Raw genomic sequence first — 22,667 nt, 5'->3', positions numbered from 1 at the left:
TCTCGCCTTTCCTATGTAGGCCCTACTCACCTTGTTTTCCACTCTTTTCTCATCTCTCCCGGATTTCCGCTGTTGTTTGCCAAGGTATATATATATATATATATATATATATATATATATATCCTTCCCACCAAACCATATGTACAAACTTGAAACGTACATTAATTCTTTTGTTTGCTTGTTTTACGTGCATATTAATATCTAAATATTATTGGGGTCCCTATCTATATGCACTCCTGTACTCTGGCAGAAACTGGAAGACGGTTGAGAACACACTGTCAAATGACATGGATGCTCTCGCCAAGTACCTGAGGACATGGAGACTAAGACTGAGCTAGGCAAAAACCACTGCGACACAGACAGCTTACAGTCAAGCTGGATGGCTCAACACTCCCGAACAACCCCACCCCGACTTACCTCGGGGTGAAACTGGATAGGCAACTCACCTTCAAACAGCACATCGAGGCACTACGTGGCAAAGTGACATCAAAGAACAACCTTCTACGCCGCCTTGCTGGTTCTTCCTGGGGAGCCCACAAAAGCACTCTCCGAACAGGTGCCCTCGCACTCGTCTATAGTGCTGCAGAATATGCTGCCCCAGCATGGTGTGGGAGCTCCCATGTCAACAAACTGGATGCTCTCTCAACGACACCATGAGAATAGTCAACGGTTGCCTACGACCAACCCCAGTGAAATACCTCCCTGTCCTCACTGGAATTGCCCCACCTGCGTTCCGCAGAGAACACCACATGGCCATTCTGGTGAAGAAGGCTCTTCCAGACACCTCACACCTCCTACATGCTCGCGTCACCAGAGCCCAAAACCTCACCCGCCAACGCCTATACAATATACGCTCTCGTCGACCCTTCAGCCGTCATGCAAAATCACTAGCAACATCCAACTTCAACCTTATGGAGAAATGGCAACATGATTGGCAAGAGACGACAAAGCCCACACAGTTCACCATCCCCCCCCCCCCCCCGGCATAACCATCCCACCAGGAGCTGATCTCCCTCGTAGAGAGTGGGTCACCCTGAACCGCCTCCGCACTGGAGTAGGTCGCTTCGGGGCCAACATGCATCGCTGGGGCCTCAGTTCCTCAGCAGCTTGTCTGTGTGGTGCACCTGAGCAGACAGCGGACCACATCCTGCTGGAATGTGCCAAGCTCGGACCACCTCTAGGATCCCACACTAACCTGACCAACCCATGCCCAGCAACTGTGGAATGGCTGCGGCACCTCCAAGACGTAGCATAGCAGCAGGTCTCATACGCAAGAAGAAGAAGCACTGCTTCTCCTAGGGTTCCTATCATCAAGTTTAATTGTTCTTGTTTTGTTTATGCTTACTTTGTATATGATTATGTCTCTTTGTGTGCCTTTTTATTGTACACTCCTGAAATGATGATGAATAAAACTGAACTGAACTGAACTATATCAACGAATAAAGTGTAGCATGGAACAAGATTAGGCCTACAAGTTTATATATCTTGAAGGTGAATATTCACCCGCTTCGGGGACATCGAAATAATTTTGTGTAAGGCCGGTTACAGTTCGTTATTCCGAAGGTTCGTTAATCCGAAAATTAAATGAGGTTCAGGGGCGTACATGCGATTCTGTAAAATGCATGTGTGATTTTCTACTTTTTTTCTGCCTTTGAGTGGCCTCTGAAAAACGTTATTCCAACGTCATGCATGGCTCATGATGATGACGAAGAGAATAAAAGATATTCATTCAGTCGTTACTGAAACACTGAATACATTGCACAACCATGCTTGTAAGTCAAGTGATTGTCTTCATTTCTTAAATACGGATCTTATTCTGTTACACAAGCTGTTGTGACATAGGCCTACTGAATGTACGTCGACTTCCTCGTCTCATGACCCTTAATTTTGTCCTGTGTCTATTTGCTGGAGTTTGCACGGAGTCTGTGTGACCAAGGAGGTTCGAGAAATGGGGTTACAACAGTCTTATTCGCTTTGATCCCATACTCGAAGACGCCACTCAAAAATATTTGAAGTATGTGTCAACTGGATCTGCCGCTCAGATGCGAAGACAATTGACTCGTGTCTCATTGCATAATCACCAGCCACTTTCCAAGGAAGATATGTCTTTGTGATGGTAATTACTTTTCGCTATCCCTGCTTACAAACGATGGGTGGTAAACAATGGCAAAGGCACGGGGGTGCGCGAATAGAAATTGCTCAAATATTGCTGAAATAGATATCAAAATTACTCGACTGTAAGTGTCTGTCCGCTAATCTGACATACTACATAAAGAACTATACTTGAAGATGATGCCATATTAGTTTCATTTGGCGGAAATAAGGAGAAAAGTGATAAAATCGGCTTTCCATGAGGGTAAAATTTCAAACACTTTCACAAAATACAGCTCAGATTTACACTTTTGCACATATTTTCGAACGGAATTGACTTTTGTTTTATCGGCTTTATCATTCATGTCAATAGGTGAAATTTCATTGCATTTGATATATAAACGAGCAGCATATACCCGATATTATGTTAGCGTCAAAAATGAATCTTCAGATTGCTTAGAAAGATGGCGGCTTCAATCATCGAACATCAAAGGCACAAATGCAACTGTGGAATTCTTTTGTCCATCCATAGAAAACTGACAGCTGATTGAATAATCATAGTCAGTTGTAACTCCATCTCTCATAGGGTGCGTTTATCAACTCTTTTTCTCGGCAGAAACAGGTTTTCCAAACAGCTTTCAAGGAATTTTTACGAGTTGATAAACGCAAAGCTGTTTTGAAAGCCCTTTGTTCGGAAAGCCTTTTCGAAAGCCGCAAATTTGTGGCTTTCCAAACAGGTTTCCTAAACAGATTTTCAGAAACCTGTTTCTAGAAGCCGTTTGAAGCGGATAAACGCAAAGCTGTTTTGAAACAGCTTTGTACTGCAGTTACGAACCATGCACGCCTCATATGACCTCTTCTCCTCGGGTCGAATTGCGCAATGCAGCTGTGCAGTGACAGGCCAGTTATCGTGTTCGCGAAGAGTTGATAAACGCAACTATTTTGGAAGCCGTTTCTAAAGGGCTTTGGAAACGGCTTTTGAAAGCCGTTTAAACAGGGGAAAGTTGATAAACGCAGCCATACCTCCTTGGTGTGACCGTGCTTGCTCGTTGAGTATATGTGTGTGTCTGCCATTGTCCCGTTGCTTCACTTGTACCTCTTCCTCTTATTCCTTCTGAATCGTTATGCCCACTCGTCCATGTACGCACGTATGCAAAGATTCATTTTTCTTTTTACTCAGGGAACTTAATTGCTAATTGTACAAGGGACAAGCCATAGATTACTCCACGCGTGAAATCACTGATACAGCGGAGACAAGTTGCCTGCCACAAGAACAAGAACTAGTGGAGAAAACTACGCAACGAAGTCCAACGGGAAATCGTGAGCGCCAAAGTGTTTTATCGCGATCGCGTACAGAACCTAAAACGCGAGAACCCGTCTGACTGGTACAATTTCTGAAGGTTATGACCTCCCAAGAGAAGAAGGAGACTACCATCAAGGTACCGGGCATCTCATCCTCAGACAAAGCCGGGATAGCCGATGCCGTCAACTGCCACTTTGCAAATGTCGCTGATGATATCCCTGAACTTGATCTCTCCAGTCTTCCTGCGTTCCTTCCCTCACATGTGCCGATCCCTCCCGTTCAACCCTGGGATGTTGAAAGGGAATTGAAGCGAATCAAACCTGGCAAATCCGGTGGGCCAGACGATATCCCTGCTCGGATCATTCGGACTTTTTCCGTTGAACTAGCTGAACCATTGTGCGAAGTGCTAAACTCGTCATATGAAAGCTGTTACGTACCACACCAATGGAAGGATGCAATTGTGTGCCCAGTTCCTAAAGAACAATCACCAGCAACTGTAGACAAACTACGCCCTATTTCTCTAACTAACCACTTTGCAAAAATCCTCGAGCTGTTCGTCTACAGACGCGTTATGTCAGAGTTAGCTCCTCATCTTGACCAAAAGCAATCCGGGGCACGTGCTGGACATTCTACTACGCATTGCCTGGTTGACCTGATGGACTTCCTCTACAGGAACATGGAGACCGCCGGCCAAGAGATTACTGTGGTGTCAACTGATTTCAGCCGCGCATTTGATCGGGTCGACCACACAATCCTGGTGAGGAAACTCATAGACTTACAGTTATCCCCATCGATAATTAGATGGATCTGTGAGTTCCTCACTAGACGTATACAGATGTCGTGTCCGATACCAAGGAGTGTTGTCACCATGGCAACCTATCACAGCGGGCGTCCCACAGGGTACTCGTCTTGGTCCTACATTGTTTCTCGCTCTGATCAATGACGCGTAGTGTGGTGATCTTGACAGCAGATGGAAATACGTGGATGACATGTCGCTCGCCCTGTGCTCTGATCGCCGTTGCAACCCATACAACCGCGTGGAGGAGGTCCTCACCTCTTTGGAAGATTGGTGTGACAACAATCGCGTAAAGCTCAATCCCCAAAAAGTGCAATGTCATGAGGCTATCCTTCGGGAAACGAAGCCTCCCAGATTTCGATTTTACACTTTGCAACGAAGTGATGAACGAAGTCAGGTCAGTGAAGCTCCTAGGCGTCATGATACAAAGTGATCTCAAGTTGGAATGCCATGTCCGTACTATAGTATCGCGGGCAAACCGTCGCATGCATTTGTTCCGAATGTTGAAATCATTCAACATGCCTACTGATGATCGTGTGTCTGTGTATGTTGGGTTCATTCGACCGCTTCTGGAATACGCATGCCCAGTGTGGCACTCAGGTCTCACGGCCGCACAGGCAGGTCTACTTGAACGGGTCCAGAAGAGGGCACTGAGGACCATTCTACCGCACTGCAACTACGAGGTAGCACTGGAAACAGCCCAAATCTCCAGCCCAGAAGTGAGACGCGATCAGTTGTCTATGAAATTTGCGCAGAAGTCGGCAAACTCTGTGCACTTTCAGAAATGGTTTGTGCTCATGAATGCGTCCTCTCGAAAACTCACGACACACAAAGCGCTACGTGGAAAAAAGATGTCGCACTAAGCGTTTTGAGAGTAGTGCAATTCCTTGCCTCACAAGGCTGTTGAATTCTAAATCAATGTAAATCAATTTGAATTGTTATCCCGGGTTAAGATGACTGACAAGTCTCTGTCTGGTCAGAACGATGACACGCCCCTCAGTCTCATACTCATTCCTTACAGTCTTTTTTTTCCTCTCTCTCCTTCAGCCTTTAAATTCTTTCTCCCCTTTTAACCTCCTCCTTTTCTGATAATAAAAGGTTATCAAGGTCATGATTTCTATATCATTACCCGATTACATAATACACGTGTACAAATGAGTTTCATCATGCTATTTTCTCAATGGATAACTTTCCTGATTACGTCACTATTGGACTTCTGAGTAAGGCTCTACATGCATATGACTGTGTTCGTATATGTATACCTATGTGTGCATACACACATTCACGTATTCCTTTCTTTATCTCTCCTTCTCCCTCTCTATCTTTACTAGACCCCTCTTTTACCCATTCTACCCTGTTCTTCCCATCTGCTCTACTAGGTGAAAGCTTTCATTGACTCTGTTCTTTTTTTGATGGGGCCACCTTCCCTATCACGTTGCTGTACCTTTTTATCTTTGCAAATTTTATATGTGCGGTCCACGATATGTATGATATGTATTATTATGAAAGTTAAATAGGATATAAATTAGTCACTTTTTTATTCTGCACCCCATACAAACTTCTGTATTTATGTATGTACATGCATATGTCTGTGTATATGTATGTATGTATGTATGTGTATACCAGTATATGTATGTATTATATACACATCTGCACATCCAAATATTTGCTAGACCCCTTTTTTATCCAATTTGCCTTGTCCTTCCCATCTGCTCCGGCAGGCAAAAGCTTTCACTGATAATGTTATTATTTTGATGGGGCCTCTTTTCTGATTATGTTGCTGTTTATTACCGAGTACTTTTCTATTTTTCTCAATATCCATTAAAAACTATGTGTGGCTCATGATATGTATTTTACTGAGGAAGTTACGCAGTACATAAATTTGTTATTTCTTTAACCCTGCCCTCCTTATACAAAGGTTCGTACAATGTATATTTGTGCACATGCAAATGGCTATGTATTTGTGTGTATTATGTATAGCTGGATATGTATCGTATACACATACCTACTTATTCCTATCTTTATCTCTCCTTCTCCCTCTATCCCTCTCGTATCTCTACTCCACATCTCTTCCGTATTGATACTTATTTTGAGAATCACTCCGATAACGTTATTTTTTCCATAAATCTGCAATTTTGAATGAAGAAATCTGAAATTTTTATGTATATTTTTTGACAGATAGAGGAACTATTTTGTGAATTTGATGTTGTTATTTGGATGATGTTTCAAGAAGACTGTGGGTCACGGGGTTTTATAGGGGTCGGTGCTAGGGTATATGTTTCATGTGATAATTTAGTCGTTAGAATAAGATTTGGTTATGAAATATTAAAAAAAACAGTTGATATAATTATATTGGGGTTGTGCAATCACATTTTTATCTTATTTTTGGTTATTATCAGTCATGAAAACCTGATGTCTTGTGTATGATGTTTTGTAGTTTTATTGGAGTAGAGGCAAACCAGTCACAGTATTTTTCATGTAGTTCTGCTTGTTTTGACAAATGTGGAATATGTTCTTATTTTGCGTGATGTATATCGGATAATGCTCAACTTATTGATTTGTGTACTTAGGATATTTTCCCACTCATTTCTACCACACGTGCAAATGCTTTATTCTGTACCTGTCTGAATGTTTGAATTTGTATGTATATTATGTAATATCATACGCAATTTAGCCCTTGGGCTACGAAATGTGATATGAATAAATAAACCTTTCAAAAAAATTTACCACAAAATTTTAAGACGTTTCATCATTGATGTTCTTAATAACCCCCAAGTTGGCCTACCAAGTATCGAAAATGAATTGCAGCCGGTCTTATTGATAAAATGCCAGCCAATAGTCTAATGTACGGCATTCTCTAAAATTGCGCTGTCATCACCACCTTTCCACATCACACACATGCAGAGCCAGACTCATTGTCTATAGTAATTGGCCATAGAGTCGATGCTGAAGTTTACCTAAAAGTAAAGTTCAAAATTAATGGAGTTATAAACTACGGGCAGCAGGGATAAGCAAAAAAACAAAAACAAAAACAAAACAAAACAAAGCAAAACAAAACTTGAAACTTACTATGTGTGTGTGTGTGTGTGTGTGTGTGTGTGTGTGTTTTTTGGGGGAGTTCGCCACCAAGTTGTGCATGCATCGATGTGTGTAAGTAAAAACACTAGCGCTTAACGCCATTGATGGAGTCAGGTATGAGAACGTAGCCCCGAATGAATTGATGTAGTCCATCATCGGACATACTGCACTCTTTACAGACCTAGCTGTCACACCTTTCCGGGTAAGCTACACGGGCTTTTTGCCAGTAGGGATTTTCCAGCACGCAGGAGAATTTTCTGCGGGCGGACAAGGATGCTGGTGAGTTTCGCACTTGCGTCTTATCTGCTAGACGCGTGCTACTTACTTGCCACTTGAGTGTCTTCCGTGTGACTAGCGTGAGAGCTTCGAAACCGATCCGTTTTCAGTTACGAGTGACATACGGGGACTGTGAAGTACCTGCGTTACACCTACGAAGTACTTGCGTGGGAGATGCCTGCGAGGTGCTGCCGCTAAGGGCCTCCTACTGGTGTTCAGGGTGTACCTCTGCGAGCAACCCCCCCCCCCCCCCCCCCCTCCCCTCGACTCACCCGGATCAAGTTTTGTGCATGCTCAAGGCCTTGTCACACCCTGTCTGGGGATTAAGCCTTGTGGGTTGACTTGCGGGCACAAATTTTTGCTACCAGGAGCTCCCCGCAGTTGGCCTGCACCTGACACTATCTAGCACGTATTTCGCAGGTAGTTGCCCGGAGGTGCGCAAGGAAGTCAAATTTACCCGCAGCAGAGTTTTGAGAATGACCAAATTTTTTTTTTCCGGTTGAGTCGCGGGAATTACCCCCAGACGTCCACGCAGAACACCAGTCACAGGTAGTTGACCCGCTAGAAGTACGTAGGTTGCCTGTGGATCTATGCCAATGCACTGAAACAAAATCCTTGTCCGCCCGCAAAAATTGTCCTGCGTGCTGGATAATCCCCACATGCAGCAAGCCCCGCGTAGCTAGCCCTGAAAGGTGTGACAGGGCCTAAACTTGACTTTAAGTAAATAGCCTTTGCGTGTGTAACTCCGGGCAACTACCGGCGAGATACGTGCTAGGTAGGCCTACTGTCATGTGCGGGTCATCTACGGGGACCTCAGGGTTACAACAATTGTTCTTCGCAAGTCGCACTCAAGTCTTGCCCGGAAAGATGTGACAGTTACGGTTTATTGAGAAAAATACCCCTTTTTATGATGGGATGTTATGTAGTACAACAGACCTACACATTTGCATGAAATGTAATATCTTGATTTTTTTTTTAAATCACTGTTCCCATAGGTAAACAGGACCTTTAATACCTTTAGTTCTTACCTGCTGCAGGAAACAGGGCAACACTGGCATTAAAGCATCCCACAAACGTAGCCGTCCAACAAAACGGTTTTCCCAGGCTATAGATCACGACCACGTCAAAGATGCCCTCACTCACAAAACGATGGATGCAAATGATGACGATCAGAATAACTTTTGTTCTGTTTATATCGAAGCAAGTGTAACACCTAGTTAGAGTGTGAAGAGATTCCTTCAGAAGGCTACCTGCTGGGAGTTTCTTGCACTCAGATACTGTTTCCAAGACTAATCCTGGGAAGGTTGTGTAGACAAGGTTGACGGCAGCCAATATGGTTGGGAGCGCAAAGCTGACAGGAAAGTTATTGGAATAACCAAGAATCAAACCTCCTAGCACTTGACCGCAACCCCATCCCGTTTCACTCATAAGTGACAGAACGACCATCCTCTGTGTTCTAGAGTTACCCACGGAAGAGTCAGCAACATAAGCCGCAGATACCACTTCGACGACATCTGCACCCCCAGACAACCCAAGCACAATGGCTGCCAAGAGAGTTAAGAACAAGGGTAGATCAAACAGCGCTACTAAGAAAAAGATGACAGACGCAATAAGGTGGCCTAGCACACCTATGACTAGGATCGGCTTTCGACCGATGACGCTCGAGGCAGCTACGAGGAATGTTGCTGTAAAAATTGGTGAGAAAGAACAGGGGGCATCAAGCCACATGGTCCAAAGAGATATCTCCGATTGTATCCGTTTCTCGAGAGCATCGGTACCGTTTTCATCGAAACATGTGCCGTTTAGTCGGTAGTCGATCGAGTAATCATATTTTTGTGCTAGCCGTTCTTGAACGAAAAATGTCCCAAGGGTGGCAAGGGCTCCTTCGACAGACAATATCAGAAAGATAATCGGTTCTGTCGCCACAAAGCGCGCCTTGCTGATGTGATCTACTGCGTCTCCCATGTTGAAATGCGGTTGCAGAGTAAAACATCGTCTTTTCTGTAGGCGTAATAAGCATAATCAAAAGCCAGCACGTAATTAGATGTCCATGTTGGTACAAATAACCTTTCTTTTTCTCAGTTGGTTAGGCTCTTCACCCGTTTTCAAAGTGGCATAATACATAAGCTTGCCCGACATAACTATTTATGGAATTTATTTATGAAACAAAGAATGAATTTGCGTTAAAACTAGATGACCAGAATAGTCCGTCAATGGACATTTTAGCAGGCATCAATTTCACTGTTTTGTATTGAATGCGCAATAACAACCCTGTTCTTTTGATATTGCCGAATACCAGGCTTAAGGAACACATGAATACTCATCACATGACTGATGCTTATCTTAGTGAATTAGAACACAAAAATGCCTGATAGTACAAATGACCTCTTTCTGCTCCTGCGCAAAGTGAAAGTACGAACTGGTGTATTGAAAACATTTACTTAGACCATCGTTCAACTCTGAATCAAGCGCAGTTAATTTCGGTATTTTTGTGTGTCTATTCTTTTTAATGAGTTAAATCAATGATTCACAGCATTTTCATGGAGCTATATAATCGATACTTATTAAAAAAAAACAATCAGCAAAGGAGTCAGTCTATGGACGTCTTGATATCACTATTTTCCTATTAAACGTGAACATAGATGATGAATCTGTATTTTGGACGCTGCAACAGCTGATTTGAAAGCATATGTTTCGTCTCTTTACAATTTTTGATTTACGTCCCTTTAACTTTATTTGAAGAGCACTTACCTGCTAATTAAATAGGTATTTGACATCCTCATGGTCTCCGAACGCTCAAACTCCCCATCATGATATAGAGCGTTCACTGCGTATCACTTATAGACCCACACGGCTGGGTTTAATACTTAGATATCCACCAGTAAACTTAACCGAACGAAGGCTAGGCGCGCGTATTAGCACAATGTTCACAGTCATTGTATGATTGTGAACATGGTTTACCATGTAGGCCTTACATGCTGCTTACAGAATGAAGCGGTATGTGACAATTGTTGTCAATTTGATAGGGACGTCAATTGGAGGCTGTTTTGGTCGAATGGTGGGAAGGTACGTATAGATTACGGCTGTGTGTTCATGTAGAGCTGATGCAAGTCATCCGGGGAAAACTGTATATATTCAATAGGGCTAATGTTTGCTCATTATAGAAGACATGGAAACTTATTGAATTATGAAATGGTGGTTGCTCCTCACCCCCCACCCCCCCCCCCCAAAAAAAACCAAACAAACAAACAAACACACACACACAAAGAAGACAACATAATTATGCCTAAATGTTGATATGATTTGAGCCTCCGTGAGGCATTGAATGTTATGTGCGGTCAAGATTTTATTGCATGATATTATGCTGTAGAAAAAATTATAACTTGGCTGACTTGCAAGAAAGAGCCCATCGTCTTTTTTTTTTCTTTATGAATGGAATCTGGTGCATATGGGGGCGCTGTGTCATAGTGGATAAAACTCCCCACTGCCAATCGGAGGACCCGAGTTCGAATCCCATCCAGTGCTTACGTCTTTGAATGAGATGTTTTAACCACCACGTCCCTCTCTACCCAGGTGTATAAATGGGAACCTGGCAATACCATAGGGTAATAATCGCAAGGCCCTCTGGTAGAGCAGTGGCAACACTGAAGAAGCTATACCCTGGATAAAGAAGAACTCATTATTATTATTATTGTTGTTATTATTACTATCATTATCATTATTATTATCATTATTATTATTATCATTATTATCATTATTTTCATTATTATCATTATTATCATTATCATTATTAGGAGCCTTTAATCTAAATTGTATTCCTTTGCCTGATGAAGCCAATACAAAGATAAAGTCTGGAATGATCTGAATGGCATCACCACAATACACAACAGTTTGAATCTAAAGTGACTCCATAAATAATGATTCAATTGCCGTCATCAATATCGGTGATACCAGGAAAACTATGCAGGAGGCTGAGAGTGAGAATGACCGCACTCTCGTAATCCTTCTGAGATAGGAATGATGTGGAGGGCAGATTCGGGAGCACTGACACTATGTGGATTACCATTGATAGAGAATCTGGTTACAACACTTCAGAAGGCTGGATTTTGTGAAGGCCCACGGGATGGATCCAGGAAAAAAATGGATATATTTGCAAAGAGGTCCCCGCAGATGACCCGCATATGACAGTACCTAGCACGTATCTCACCTGTAGTCGCCGGGAGGTGCGCACGCAAATCCTTTTTACTCGCAGCCATGTTTAGGCCCTGTCACATCTTTCCGGGCAAGCTACGCGGGCTTGTGACATGTGGGGATTTCCCAGCATACCGGACAATTTCTGAAGGCGGACAAGGATTTGGGCGAGTTTTGCCTATGTCTTACTTGCTGGACGACTTCTACTGAAGTTCTACTTGCGGGTATACTGTGTGACCTTCGTGCCAGGCGCGTTGGGGCTGACAACCCAGTGAAGGAATTCCTCTGAAGGAATGGCAGAAGTCCCACAGAATGTCATTATCTTGGCCGCAAACGGGGACTGCGAAGTACCTGCGTGGGAGTTGCCTGCGAGGTGCTGCCGCTAAAGGCCTCCTACTGGCGTTCTGCGTGGACCTCTGTGGGCAATCCCCATGACTCACTCAGAAAAAGTTTTGGTCATGCTCAAGACTTGGCTGCGGGTAAATCGGACTTGCGTGCGCACCTAAGGGCAACTACGGGTGAGATACGCGCTAGGTACTGTCAGGTGCGGACCATCTAGGGAGAGCTCCTGGTAGCAGATTTATTTCCCCGCAAATCAACCCGCAAAACTTCCCCAGAAACGGCATGACAAGGCCTTGAGCATGCTCAAAAATTGTTCCGAGTAAGTCGCTGGGTTCGCCCGGAGACGTACACGCAGAACACCAGAAGGAGACCCTTACCGGCAGCACCTCGCAGAGAACTCCAACGCAGGTACTTCGCAGTACCCGTAAGTCGCTCGTTGCAGAAAACGGATTGGTTTCACAGCTCTCAAGCAGGTCACACGCAATACACGCAAATAGAAGGTAAGTAGCACGCAACAAGCCCGCGTAGCTTACCCGGAAAGGTGTGACACGGCCTTTATACTGTAATGCACTCGCAAATCTGTCAAACCTCTACCACCCCACCCTGGCAAAAGGCAGCAAGTGACAAATGCGATGTATTTCTCGTAAGTGAACAAAATATTGTGGATGACGATTCCAATGACATATCTCATTAGGATTGATTTCTACGCCATATTTTTTCCAGGAAACATCAATAACTAGGATTTGAGTGATTTGTCAGCCTCTCCCTCCCCCCCCCCCCCCCGCTAAAGTAGGACAATACGTGTACATATTATATGTTATGTTAAGAGGAATGACTCTAATTTACGTTTGAAGACATTTCAAGAGATGTAGTCTGATTTGTTACGGGGCAAATTATTCTACTGTTTGCAGTCTTGTAAGCAAACTTGTATCTTTAGCGAAAACTGTTTAGCAAAAACTGCGAAAACTGAGTACGTGGACGATGATTAGTATAAATCACTCTGTCGAGTAAATTATGTATGAACCTAATGGTTTCTTTTGAACATGTATTGTGTTGAAAAGTTCTTGGTAATTCTTTCGCGGGCAAAATGTGTACATGAAAATTCCAATGTTAAAAGCATGTAATGGGGAAATGTAAACAGTATGTGCCAATGCTTCTGTTTCCTTCTAAACTTAATTGTAAGTCATTGGTGGGGAAAAGAAAAGAAAAGAAAAGCCTCGCTTCATGAGAGATGTTAAAGGGATGGTACAGTATTGGTGGAGATGAGAACTGGGCTTTTAACTTTTTTTGCGAGATACCGGTACCAAGAAAACACTTATGATTTAGTACAGAGCATGCCATTTTAAGAAGAATTCAATGTTTATTTGATGAAAATCGGGTTTGGAATTACTCAAACATCCAAAAACAAAGTAAAACAAAGTGATCGTAATAAAGTGCGAGTCTCACACTTTATTAGAATCGCTCTTTTTTGGCTATCTCAGCCATTTCAAAACCAATTTTCATCAAATAAACGTTCAATTCCTCATAGAATTACATGCTCTTTCGTATTTCATGAGCGGTTTCTCACTATCTCACCAAAAAATGTTAGAAACCTGAAATTAGGTCTCAACCAACACTGTACGATCCCTTTAAGGTCCCGCTCTACACCATAACGCCTACGGATGTCTGAAGGTGGAGGTGGGTTGGAATGTCTTGTACATACGCTCCATATAGAGCACCAACCGTAACTGCAGATTAATTGCCACGCTTTGAAAAGAAACAATACTTTGTTTCACACAAGATGATAGCAGAAAGACAACTGATAATCATTCGCTCATGTGAAATCAAGCAGAAGTTTTTCAAAACATTTCAAGAGGCATCTTGGTGAGTTACAGTCTGTTAAACATATCAATATAATGTGAAAAACAAATTGAAGGCCATCTGCAATACAGCCTCACATTTCCCACATCACACCAACTTTGATCAACACATTCCATATATACTCGTGATGGAGAGGGAAAATATTAAACAACGACATTGCAAGATTAATGCATTTCTGCCAAGACAGCAGACGGGAACTGATTTCATGTAAAATACGTAAACATGTATTCCATGCATTTCCCCCATATCATTACACACAAGGCAGTGTCGTGCAGTGCCAAATGTGGAAAATGCTAAAAATTACCCTGATATAAACTGTCAATCTCTTGCAGTATATTGGGATTGAAGAAAGTTTGGAAATCAATTGGATGTAGAATTTGTGTTTTGTTGAATTTGTGTTTCCAATTTATCTAGTTTGTTTATAGATTTTCAAAATTGAGGGAGGTAAATAACCGAAGCATCTAAAAAAATACCATTAAGGTATACTACAGGTGTATTGTATACTTGGTACCGTATATCCTTGGTGACGCCATAAGGGTATTACAGCTATCATTGTGTATGCCGTAATACGTCATTCATGACGACATTCAGGGCCATTAACATTCTGAGGTGCTTGGACATGGCTGGGGAGTGTATTTGAGTGCACGTCACGAGACCGTCACCCACGAATCATGCAGCCCACGAGTCATACAGCCCATGACTTCGACACTACGCAAACAACCCAGGCCTACGAGACCGATACATTAAGCCCGGTGTTGTAATGTTTAACTCGTGGGCTGTTTTTACCTATATAGTGTCGAACTCATGGGCTGTATGACTCGTGGACTTTTTTCAATGTCGAACTCGTGGGCTGTATGACTCGTGGGTGTCGGTCTCGTGGGATGGCTCCGTACATTTGCCTCTAGAGCTAACATTGTAGGACATACAGGTCCTACAGTTGGGCATAACGCCTATAATTGATATGGTGTTCAGCTCACTGTGTGCAGACTGGTACTCCTCTCCCCACCTTCCATATTTAAGCGTACAAACTTTGTCCAGTACAAATTGGACAATGTTGCACATAATTTCATACCAGCTCGTCTGCATAACTAACCCAAACATAAATTTCATATTTGAGGTTACTGCCATCACTGAAGACACGTATGTTAAGGTCTTAAAGTGTAACCCGGTCTTAAAGTGTAACTCGGTGCCTAGGCTTCTGAAAATGTGCCTCACATATAGAGCGCCACCTGTGGTTTTGGATAAGTTTATAGGCCAGTTCTTTCTGTCGTCTGCTCACACACCATCCGTGGTTTTGAGTACGTTATCAGCCAGTTCTTTCCGTCTTCCGCTCGCTTGCTATAAGAATTGCACTTTGAAAGTTTCGAAAATGAATTGCAGAGTATTGTTATTGTGGTGTTTGTTCCTGTTTACATCGCTATTTGAGTGTCAGTGTCAACCACGTCCAGGCAGAAAATCAAATGATGATGGCGAAGAAAGGCTCGGCGAATGGCAAGAAGATGGACAGTCATTTGCGTGTCGAGGCAGTGGTGATACAGATTCCAGCTGCAGTATTTCAAATCCAACCTACTCGGCGTTAGCATTCCAGACTCATTTTTTGTACTTGTTGTAGTAGTGTGTGATGATATAAAAAGCAATGGATTGTACATAGGACTATAATCATATTGATGATTGTTCAACTTGAGTTGTTTTCAGTTGCCAAATAACTTCTGTGACTTGGAAGTCATTCTGACTGGGACTGTAACAAGTCTCCCAATCTTACCATTTCTGATGTATACATGCATGTATAATAATATGTTAATTACATTCCAGCTATTCCACTGCCAGTTGACCTATTCAGCACTCTGGTATTCCAAGCTGTAGTATTGTATTTGTTGTAGCAGTGTGTGACGGTATCTAAATAAACTAATAATCTGTACATATTCTATGATCGTCAAAATTTACAATGTAAGTTGCATTCAGTTGCCAAAGTATCCTCCATGAAAAGTTTTCTATTTAAACATTTGTTAAATATCTACTTTTGAGAGTCATTGTACCTGGGAGTGTGACAAGGTTTCAATCTTGCCATTTCTATAGTCATTTATTTCACGATTTCACGGGTATTTCAGCTTTTTATCAGCAAGTATTTGTTTATTCATATAATTCCTTTTTTTATTTGATGCATTAGTGTGCAAAAATATTGTATGTAAATGTTCACTGTTACCATTAGACACAAGCAAATTCGGAATTTGTAATAGGCTGTTTTTTGCTCTTTTTGTTCTCAGTGTCTTAATAAATATTCGCTAAAGATATTTTCTCAGCTTTTGAGTACTGAGTAATCATAATGGAATCTTACACATTAGAGCCTTTGAGGGCAGATTTAGAAACATATAATATGCATTGCATTGTCGAAAAGGGCATTATCAGTGATGGCATATGACGCAATACTGTCGATGTGTAATTCAAAAGAATAGTGTGGTAATCCTCCCCTCCCAAACAATGCTCAGGAGGGGACTGAAATGGGCTCCATAACATACGTGTGTGCAATGTTTCCCTTGAACTATCAAAGTAGATTATTGCACACTGTAAAACGTACATATTGTCACTCTGAGGTGACCAACCTTCTTTATGTATGATGCACGTCATGTCAAGATACATTTTAATATTGTATTGCTCGGAAAGGATTTGGTATACTGTGCAGTGTGTATAAGCGACTGTCAGCAGAATCACGCTATATTTTCAAAGTTTGCCAACTCATTTATATCAGAACTTTTATATTTGCACAATTTGGTTTGGTAGCTAATCTATGTATAATTTGCATGTGAGTGCCTCGTGTCAGTGTGTTGTTAACGCGTGATGTGCGAGTGTCTTGTATGACTTTAAGCAGCAATATGATACTTGTAGACATAGGCGTAGCCAGGATTTTTTAGAGGGGGGTGTTTAACCCTATTAAGCCCAAGCTGTTTTGACCCCTCGCAGGCCCGGGGGGGGGGGGGCACATTGTGCCCCCCCCCCCCCTTTATAACTTTTTTATTATTTGATTTATCATTGTCATATTTGGCACATGGGTAGAGTAACTCATACTCTACACGACTGTACATTTGAATTTTCTCGAGGTCACCCATGGAGGGCGCTAGTTTCCAAAATATAAAGAAATACATAGGAAATGTGCTAAAAACATGATTTTTCTGCATAATTTCTTTATCCCCATTATATATGTCTTATCATAGACCAATCATTTTCATATTTGTCACAAGTGATAAACAAGTGGAATCTTATTATTTGTTATGGTTGAAATTTCTCAAGGTCACCACATGGGGGCGCTATTCGTGTCAACATAATAATACATTATGAGACCTGAGATGAAATGTTTGGGATGGGTACATGTATAGTTATGACATTTCATATTTGCATAATAGTGGAATTTCAAGATTACAAATTGAAAATATGAAGAACTAATGATGTTAGAGGCATAGCTTGGGTGAGGGAATCAAAATATCACAAAAAAGGGCAATCTTTAGAAAGTATTATTGTTTTCAATTATCTCTATTATATCTATTGTTTTATGCCTTTGTCACATAAAAACACAGGAAATGATAAGAAAAACTTTCCAGGACCATAATTACTTCAAATTTTACTCGTTCAACAAATTTCAGCCAAGAAACACCCATTTCATCCACTGTAATGCTGTTAAATAAAATGGGAACAGAAAAAAGATGCAAAATCTGACTGACATGGTTGTCAGTTTATGGTTGCCATGGCAACCAACAACATCAAATATAGCTGAATTATATATCAAAATGTTCGCAATAAGATTTTAGGAAAAGTCACCAAATTTGGTTGAAATCGGATAAAGGGCGAAGGAGTGGCAAATGAAAATCTGGTGGGGGGGCATAATGTGCCCCCCCCCCCTGACACCGGGCGTCTTTTATATTTTTTCGTAAAAGACGCACGGTGTCAATTCGTTGTGCGCTCGATGGCTGTAGAGAGCACGCGCATCATCCATACGGGGAGTGAATCCGTGGCCCAAACACAGCCCGGACGCAGCAGAAGTTTCTCATGCAGTAGCCTAAAATTGCTACGTCGTGTCTGTGGGCTCCCAAATCCGTATGCTTTTGCCAACGGACGTTGAACGAGTGTGTGTGTGTCAACGGCGTAAATCCGTGCTGAGGAGTGTGGGGGGGGGGGGGGGGTGATCGGCGATAGTCACCATCACCACGATTACAAGCCCATAACCGGACGGGTGCAGCCAGTGACGTACCGTGGCGGGTTGGTCAAGACAGGGGGAGGGGGGGGGCACCTCGTGGAAAAGTAATTTTGAGGGTGTGTATGCATGCTTGTGCTTGCGTGCGTGTGTATGTGTGTGTGCGCGTATGTGCCTGTGCTGTCAGTCTGGAAACTGTAATGGGGACTGCAATACATAACGGAATATGATACATTCCACTGCACAGTCATTTTTTTCCTTATGGATTATGGAGTGACGGTGTTAAACGACAAATTACTGGCAGCAACATCAGGAGAATTACATAACAATTGAAATGAATGCGAGCGAGCGGAGCGAGCGAGGTTGAAAATTTTGACATTTTACAGTCCCCAAACTGCCGTTTAAAGTTTATAGCTATATTTTTTCGCTTTGGAAATTAAGTGGGCGCACCGGACGCAACTGCTGGCAATCTGGCAACGACATCAGGAGAATGACATAACGAGTATATGCGAGCGAGCGAAGCGAGCGATCTTGAAAATTTTGACATTTTACAGTCTCCAAACTGCCGGTTGTAGCGATATTTTTGTCGCTTTGGAAATTAAGGGGGCGCAACGGGCGCAACTGCTGGTAATTACTGGCAGCAACATCGGGAGAATGGCATCACGATTAATGCGAGCGAGCGAAGCGAGCGAGCATGAAAATTTTGACATTTTACTGTCCCCAAACTGCCGTTTGTGTAGCTATATTTTTTCGCTCTGGAAATTAGGGGGCGCTCCGGACGCAACTGCTGGCAATTACTGCCAGCGACATCAGGAGAATGACATAACGATTATTATGCGAGGGAGCGAAGCGAGCGATCTTGAAAATTTGACATTTTACATGCAGTCCCAAAACTGCCGGTTGTAGCTATATTTTTTCGCTTTGGAAATTAAGGGGGGGGGGCACCGGGTGCAACTGCTGGCAATTACTGGCAGCAACATTAAAAGATTATAATATGCGAGCGAGCGCAGCTAGTGAGCCTGCAAATTTTACATTTTACAGTCCCAAAACTGCCGTTTGTGTAGCTGTATTTTTTCACTTTGGAAATTAAGGGGAGGGGCGCACCGGGCGCAACTGCTGGCAATTACTGGTACCAACATCAGCAGAATGGCATAGCGATTAAATGCGAGTGAGCTTGAAAATTTTGATATTTTGCAGTCCCAAAACTGCCGTTTGTAGCTATACTTTTTTGGCTTTGGAAATTAAGGGGGGGGTGCAACGGGCGCAACTGCTGTCAATAACTGGCAGTGACATCAGGAGAATAGCATAACAACTAAATGTGAGCGAGTGGAGCGAGTGAGCTTGAAAATTTTGACATTTTTCAGTCTCAAAACTGCCGTTTGTAGCTATACTTTATAATAAGGGGGGCGCACCGGGCGCAACTACTGGCAATTACTGGCAGCAACATCAGGAGAATGGCATAGCGATTAAATGCGATCGAGCGGTCCGAGTGAGCTTGAAAATTTTGACATTTTGCACTCCAAAAACTGCCTTTTGTAGCTATATATTTACGCTTTGGAAATTGAGAGGGTAGTCAATGGTGTCGGTTTATGTTCATGATTTGGGGAGGTATGACCAGCGAGGGGACGTCGAAGTGACCAAATGGGGGAAGGATATCCAAAACCTGCACTTTAGAACATCCTCTAATATTGTTGTTTGTGTTTGTGTGTGTGTGTGTTTTATATACATGAAAAAGTTAGGAAATAGCCCAGGTCAAGTCTTATTATTGGCAATGCAAGGCATTTTGATATAAACTAGTATGTAAAGCAACACTGCAAAATCATTAATGATCTAGCTTTGATATAATAAACGAAGCGTAAGGTACAAAGGTGTACATTCTACATCAACTTGCGCAACGTTACAGCGACTCTTTTTGCCGTTCGGATGTTCTGAGTACACTGCACACATCCTGCTTATATTCAGAATACCAACCAGGAATCATGCTGAATCGCAATATTTTGTCGGCTCCGGACTTTTTGCACAATATTTCACGTTATATACCTCTTTAATTATGGTTACAAGAAATCTTAGAAAAATATCTTATTTCTTGATCCCCCCTTTCATGTCGATTTCAAAAGCAGTTTAGTAACCCTTGAATTACCATTTTGGTAAGTTACGAGCGGATGCGGGGGGGGGGGGAAGCTTGGCGCCCCCCCCCCCCCCCCCCCCCACACACTTAACAGGGATCGAATGTACCACTGTTTTGCATGAAATATAAAGTATGAGGGAAGTGGCAGCAAAAATATGAAGACTTTTTGTTTTTGTTTGTTTTTTTTTCTTTTGCTTGTCAGCCGACTTTTGGTGGAATATCAGACCTTGAAAAAACGAGGAGTTTTTGCTGTTGTTTCTCTTATCTTTTGGTTTTCTTTCTTCTTGACTGATAGGTGATTTTGACCCCCCCCTCCCTTTAAAAACGTAGCATAGCCCTGAATAATGCCCAAATATATTCAATGAAATGGTAATATGGATCTCCATTTCTTTGTATGTAATAACGTACCGGTATTATCTTTCTGTAGGTATTGTATTTTTCTATTTTCTTGATTTAAGTCAATAAAGCAATCATCCCAGAGGCATCGTTCTGTAATGATGGTGGGTGGGGGAGGGACTTGGAGTTGGAATATCTGTGCGAGGGAGCGGAGCGACCGAATGGGGGGAGGGTGTGGGAGGGGGATACCCCCCTCTCAGACGAGGAAGATTTTGCATTTTCAGACCTGAAATTCAGCGATCTGGTGCACACTTTTGGTGAAATTTTGGATTTACATGTTTACAATGTAGGCCTATAGGGCTATACTATTTGACGTTGTCAACGTCTGGGTCATACCTTATGTCGATATTACTGTCTTTGCGAGCGAGCGAAGCGAGCGAGCGCTTTAGAAAATTATGTATACATTATCCTACAAGACTATTCAGCTCTGTTACCTGTCTGGAGGCGGGCGTACGAACGTCATGCAATATGCCAAAATTGATGCAATCACATTTCTGCTTCCTCCATTTTTTCCCTCAAATTTCGGGGGGGGGGGGGGGAATGATTGTACAGGCCATCCCCCCTCCTCCATTTCAGGGGGGGGGGGGATATATCCCCCCCATCCCCCGGGATTTACGCCCATGGTGTGTGTGTGGGGGGGGGGGGGCAATGCACGGTGCAATGTGCGTCCCTCAAGAACATACATGCATCCCCTGGTAATATTGGAGGTGTTCAAAAAGGGACATTAAATGCAAATAATTTGATATTAAATGATTTTAGACATTAAGTGTAAAATGTTAGTCGATACACGCCATACAAATGCTGTGGATCATCATCATCATCATTACAAAAAAATCTTTCATTGCAACAACTTCCCATTTTCGTCTTGCACAGATGCACTGCGTTGGCGAATAAAATATTCCCACACCAGACACTACAGAACAGAACTAACTTATTATAGGTCTGCTGATACTGGCACGTCATGACAGGGCTATTAGGAGTGTCGATCGTGAAAAAATTAGGAACTTTTAGTTTTGTGCGCCTTCGCCAACAAAAAAAAAGGAAGAAAAGAATAAAACCCGGATATGAATGGGTCTAATAATTATATTATCAAAACTCATTCAAATTATTGCATATCATTTTATCTTCAAAATTTGTGGTCAAATCATGAGACAGAGTAATAGCAGCTTAACTTTGGAGGAATAAAAATTATTCACTTTCCGGAAATGGAAGTGGCAGCTAAAGGCTTTTGTTTTTATATTAGTGTTAATAGTCCGGATCCCCCCCCCCCCCACACACACACAAATTAGCTTAAATTAACTTCAATTATTAAGAACAAAAAAAATCAAAATTTGAGGCAGTGCATTGTGTAGCGTTTTTTCTCACTTTATTTTGGGAAAATAAGGAAGTTGATAATTTGGCAAAAAGCCGAAAGGTTCAGGTCCCCTCCCCTCCGCCGGCGAAATTGTGCTCGTATAACCAATGTTACTACTAGTAATAAATGTATGAAGCATCAGTATAGTTAAGACTTAAGACCCCAATTTCATGAATTACTTTTACAAAAGATAATGGAGAGGGGAAGACCGGATAGATCGCCGTTTTTGGTGTAACGCCTGCTGTCACAGGGTACTTTCCTCTGAATGTGGGGAACGAAAGTCCTCCCTGCGACTGGGATCTTTTCTATAGTCAAAGGTTGACTTTCTCTAAATGCAGCAGATTGTTAGCAGACCATTCACTCAATCAACTCTTTCGACTTGTGCAACTACAGTGCCTCGAAATAAGTAGCCAATTACACAGTGTTCTTACAATGTAACAAGCAATAAGATTTATTATACTCGTCTCAAATTATGGTCGTTTACAATAATAACATAGTACAAACTTGAATACAGATATCCAATTCCATTTGATCTTGAGCTTGGTTGCTCTGCTCGTTGGTTTATTCTAGAAGCTCCCGTGCTTGGTTGCTCTAGGTTGTCGACGATGCCCTGCCTGAAGTAGCGGGTCGTCTCCCCTTACTTCTGGTCCTCTCTAGAACCTCAAACTG

The 22,667-nt window shown here is 42.4% G+C and overlaps 1 protein-coding gene across 1 annotated transcript in view; it reads left to right on the top strand.

Moving 5' to 3' along the window:
• Positions 1-4,708: 4,708 nt before the first annotated feature.
• The window catches only part of LOC139724892 (uncharacterized), a 93,705-nt gene continuing 75,746 nt past the window's right edge, over positions 4,709-22,667 (top strand). The window contains exon 1 of the mRNA XM_071636015.1: positions 4,709-4,909. Coding sequence (XP_071492116.1) covers positions 4,709-4,909 — 201 coding nt within the window. The remainder of the gene's footprint in view (positions 4,910-22,667) is intronic.

The sequence above is a fragment of the Diadema antillarum genome, unplaced genomic scaffold, assembly GCF_040938485.1.
Source record: "Diadema antillarum isolate AM-2024a unplaced genomic scaffold, OU_Dant_1.0 seq00000002_RagTag, whole genome shotgun sequence".
NCBI lineage: Eukaryota > Metazoa > Echinodermata > Echinoidea > Diadematoida > Diadematidae > Diadema > Diadema antillarum.
The sequence above is the reverse complement of the archived record's forward strand: the minus strand, read 5'-3'. Positions and strand labels throughout refer to the sequence as shown.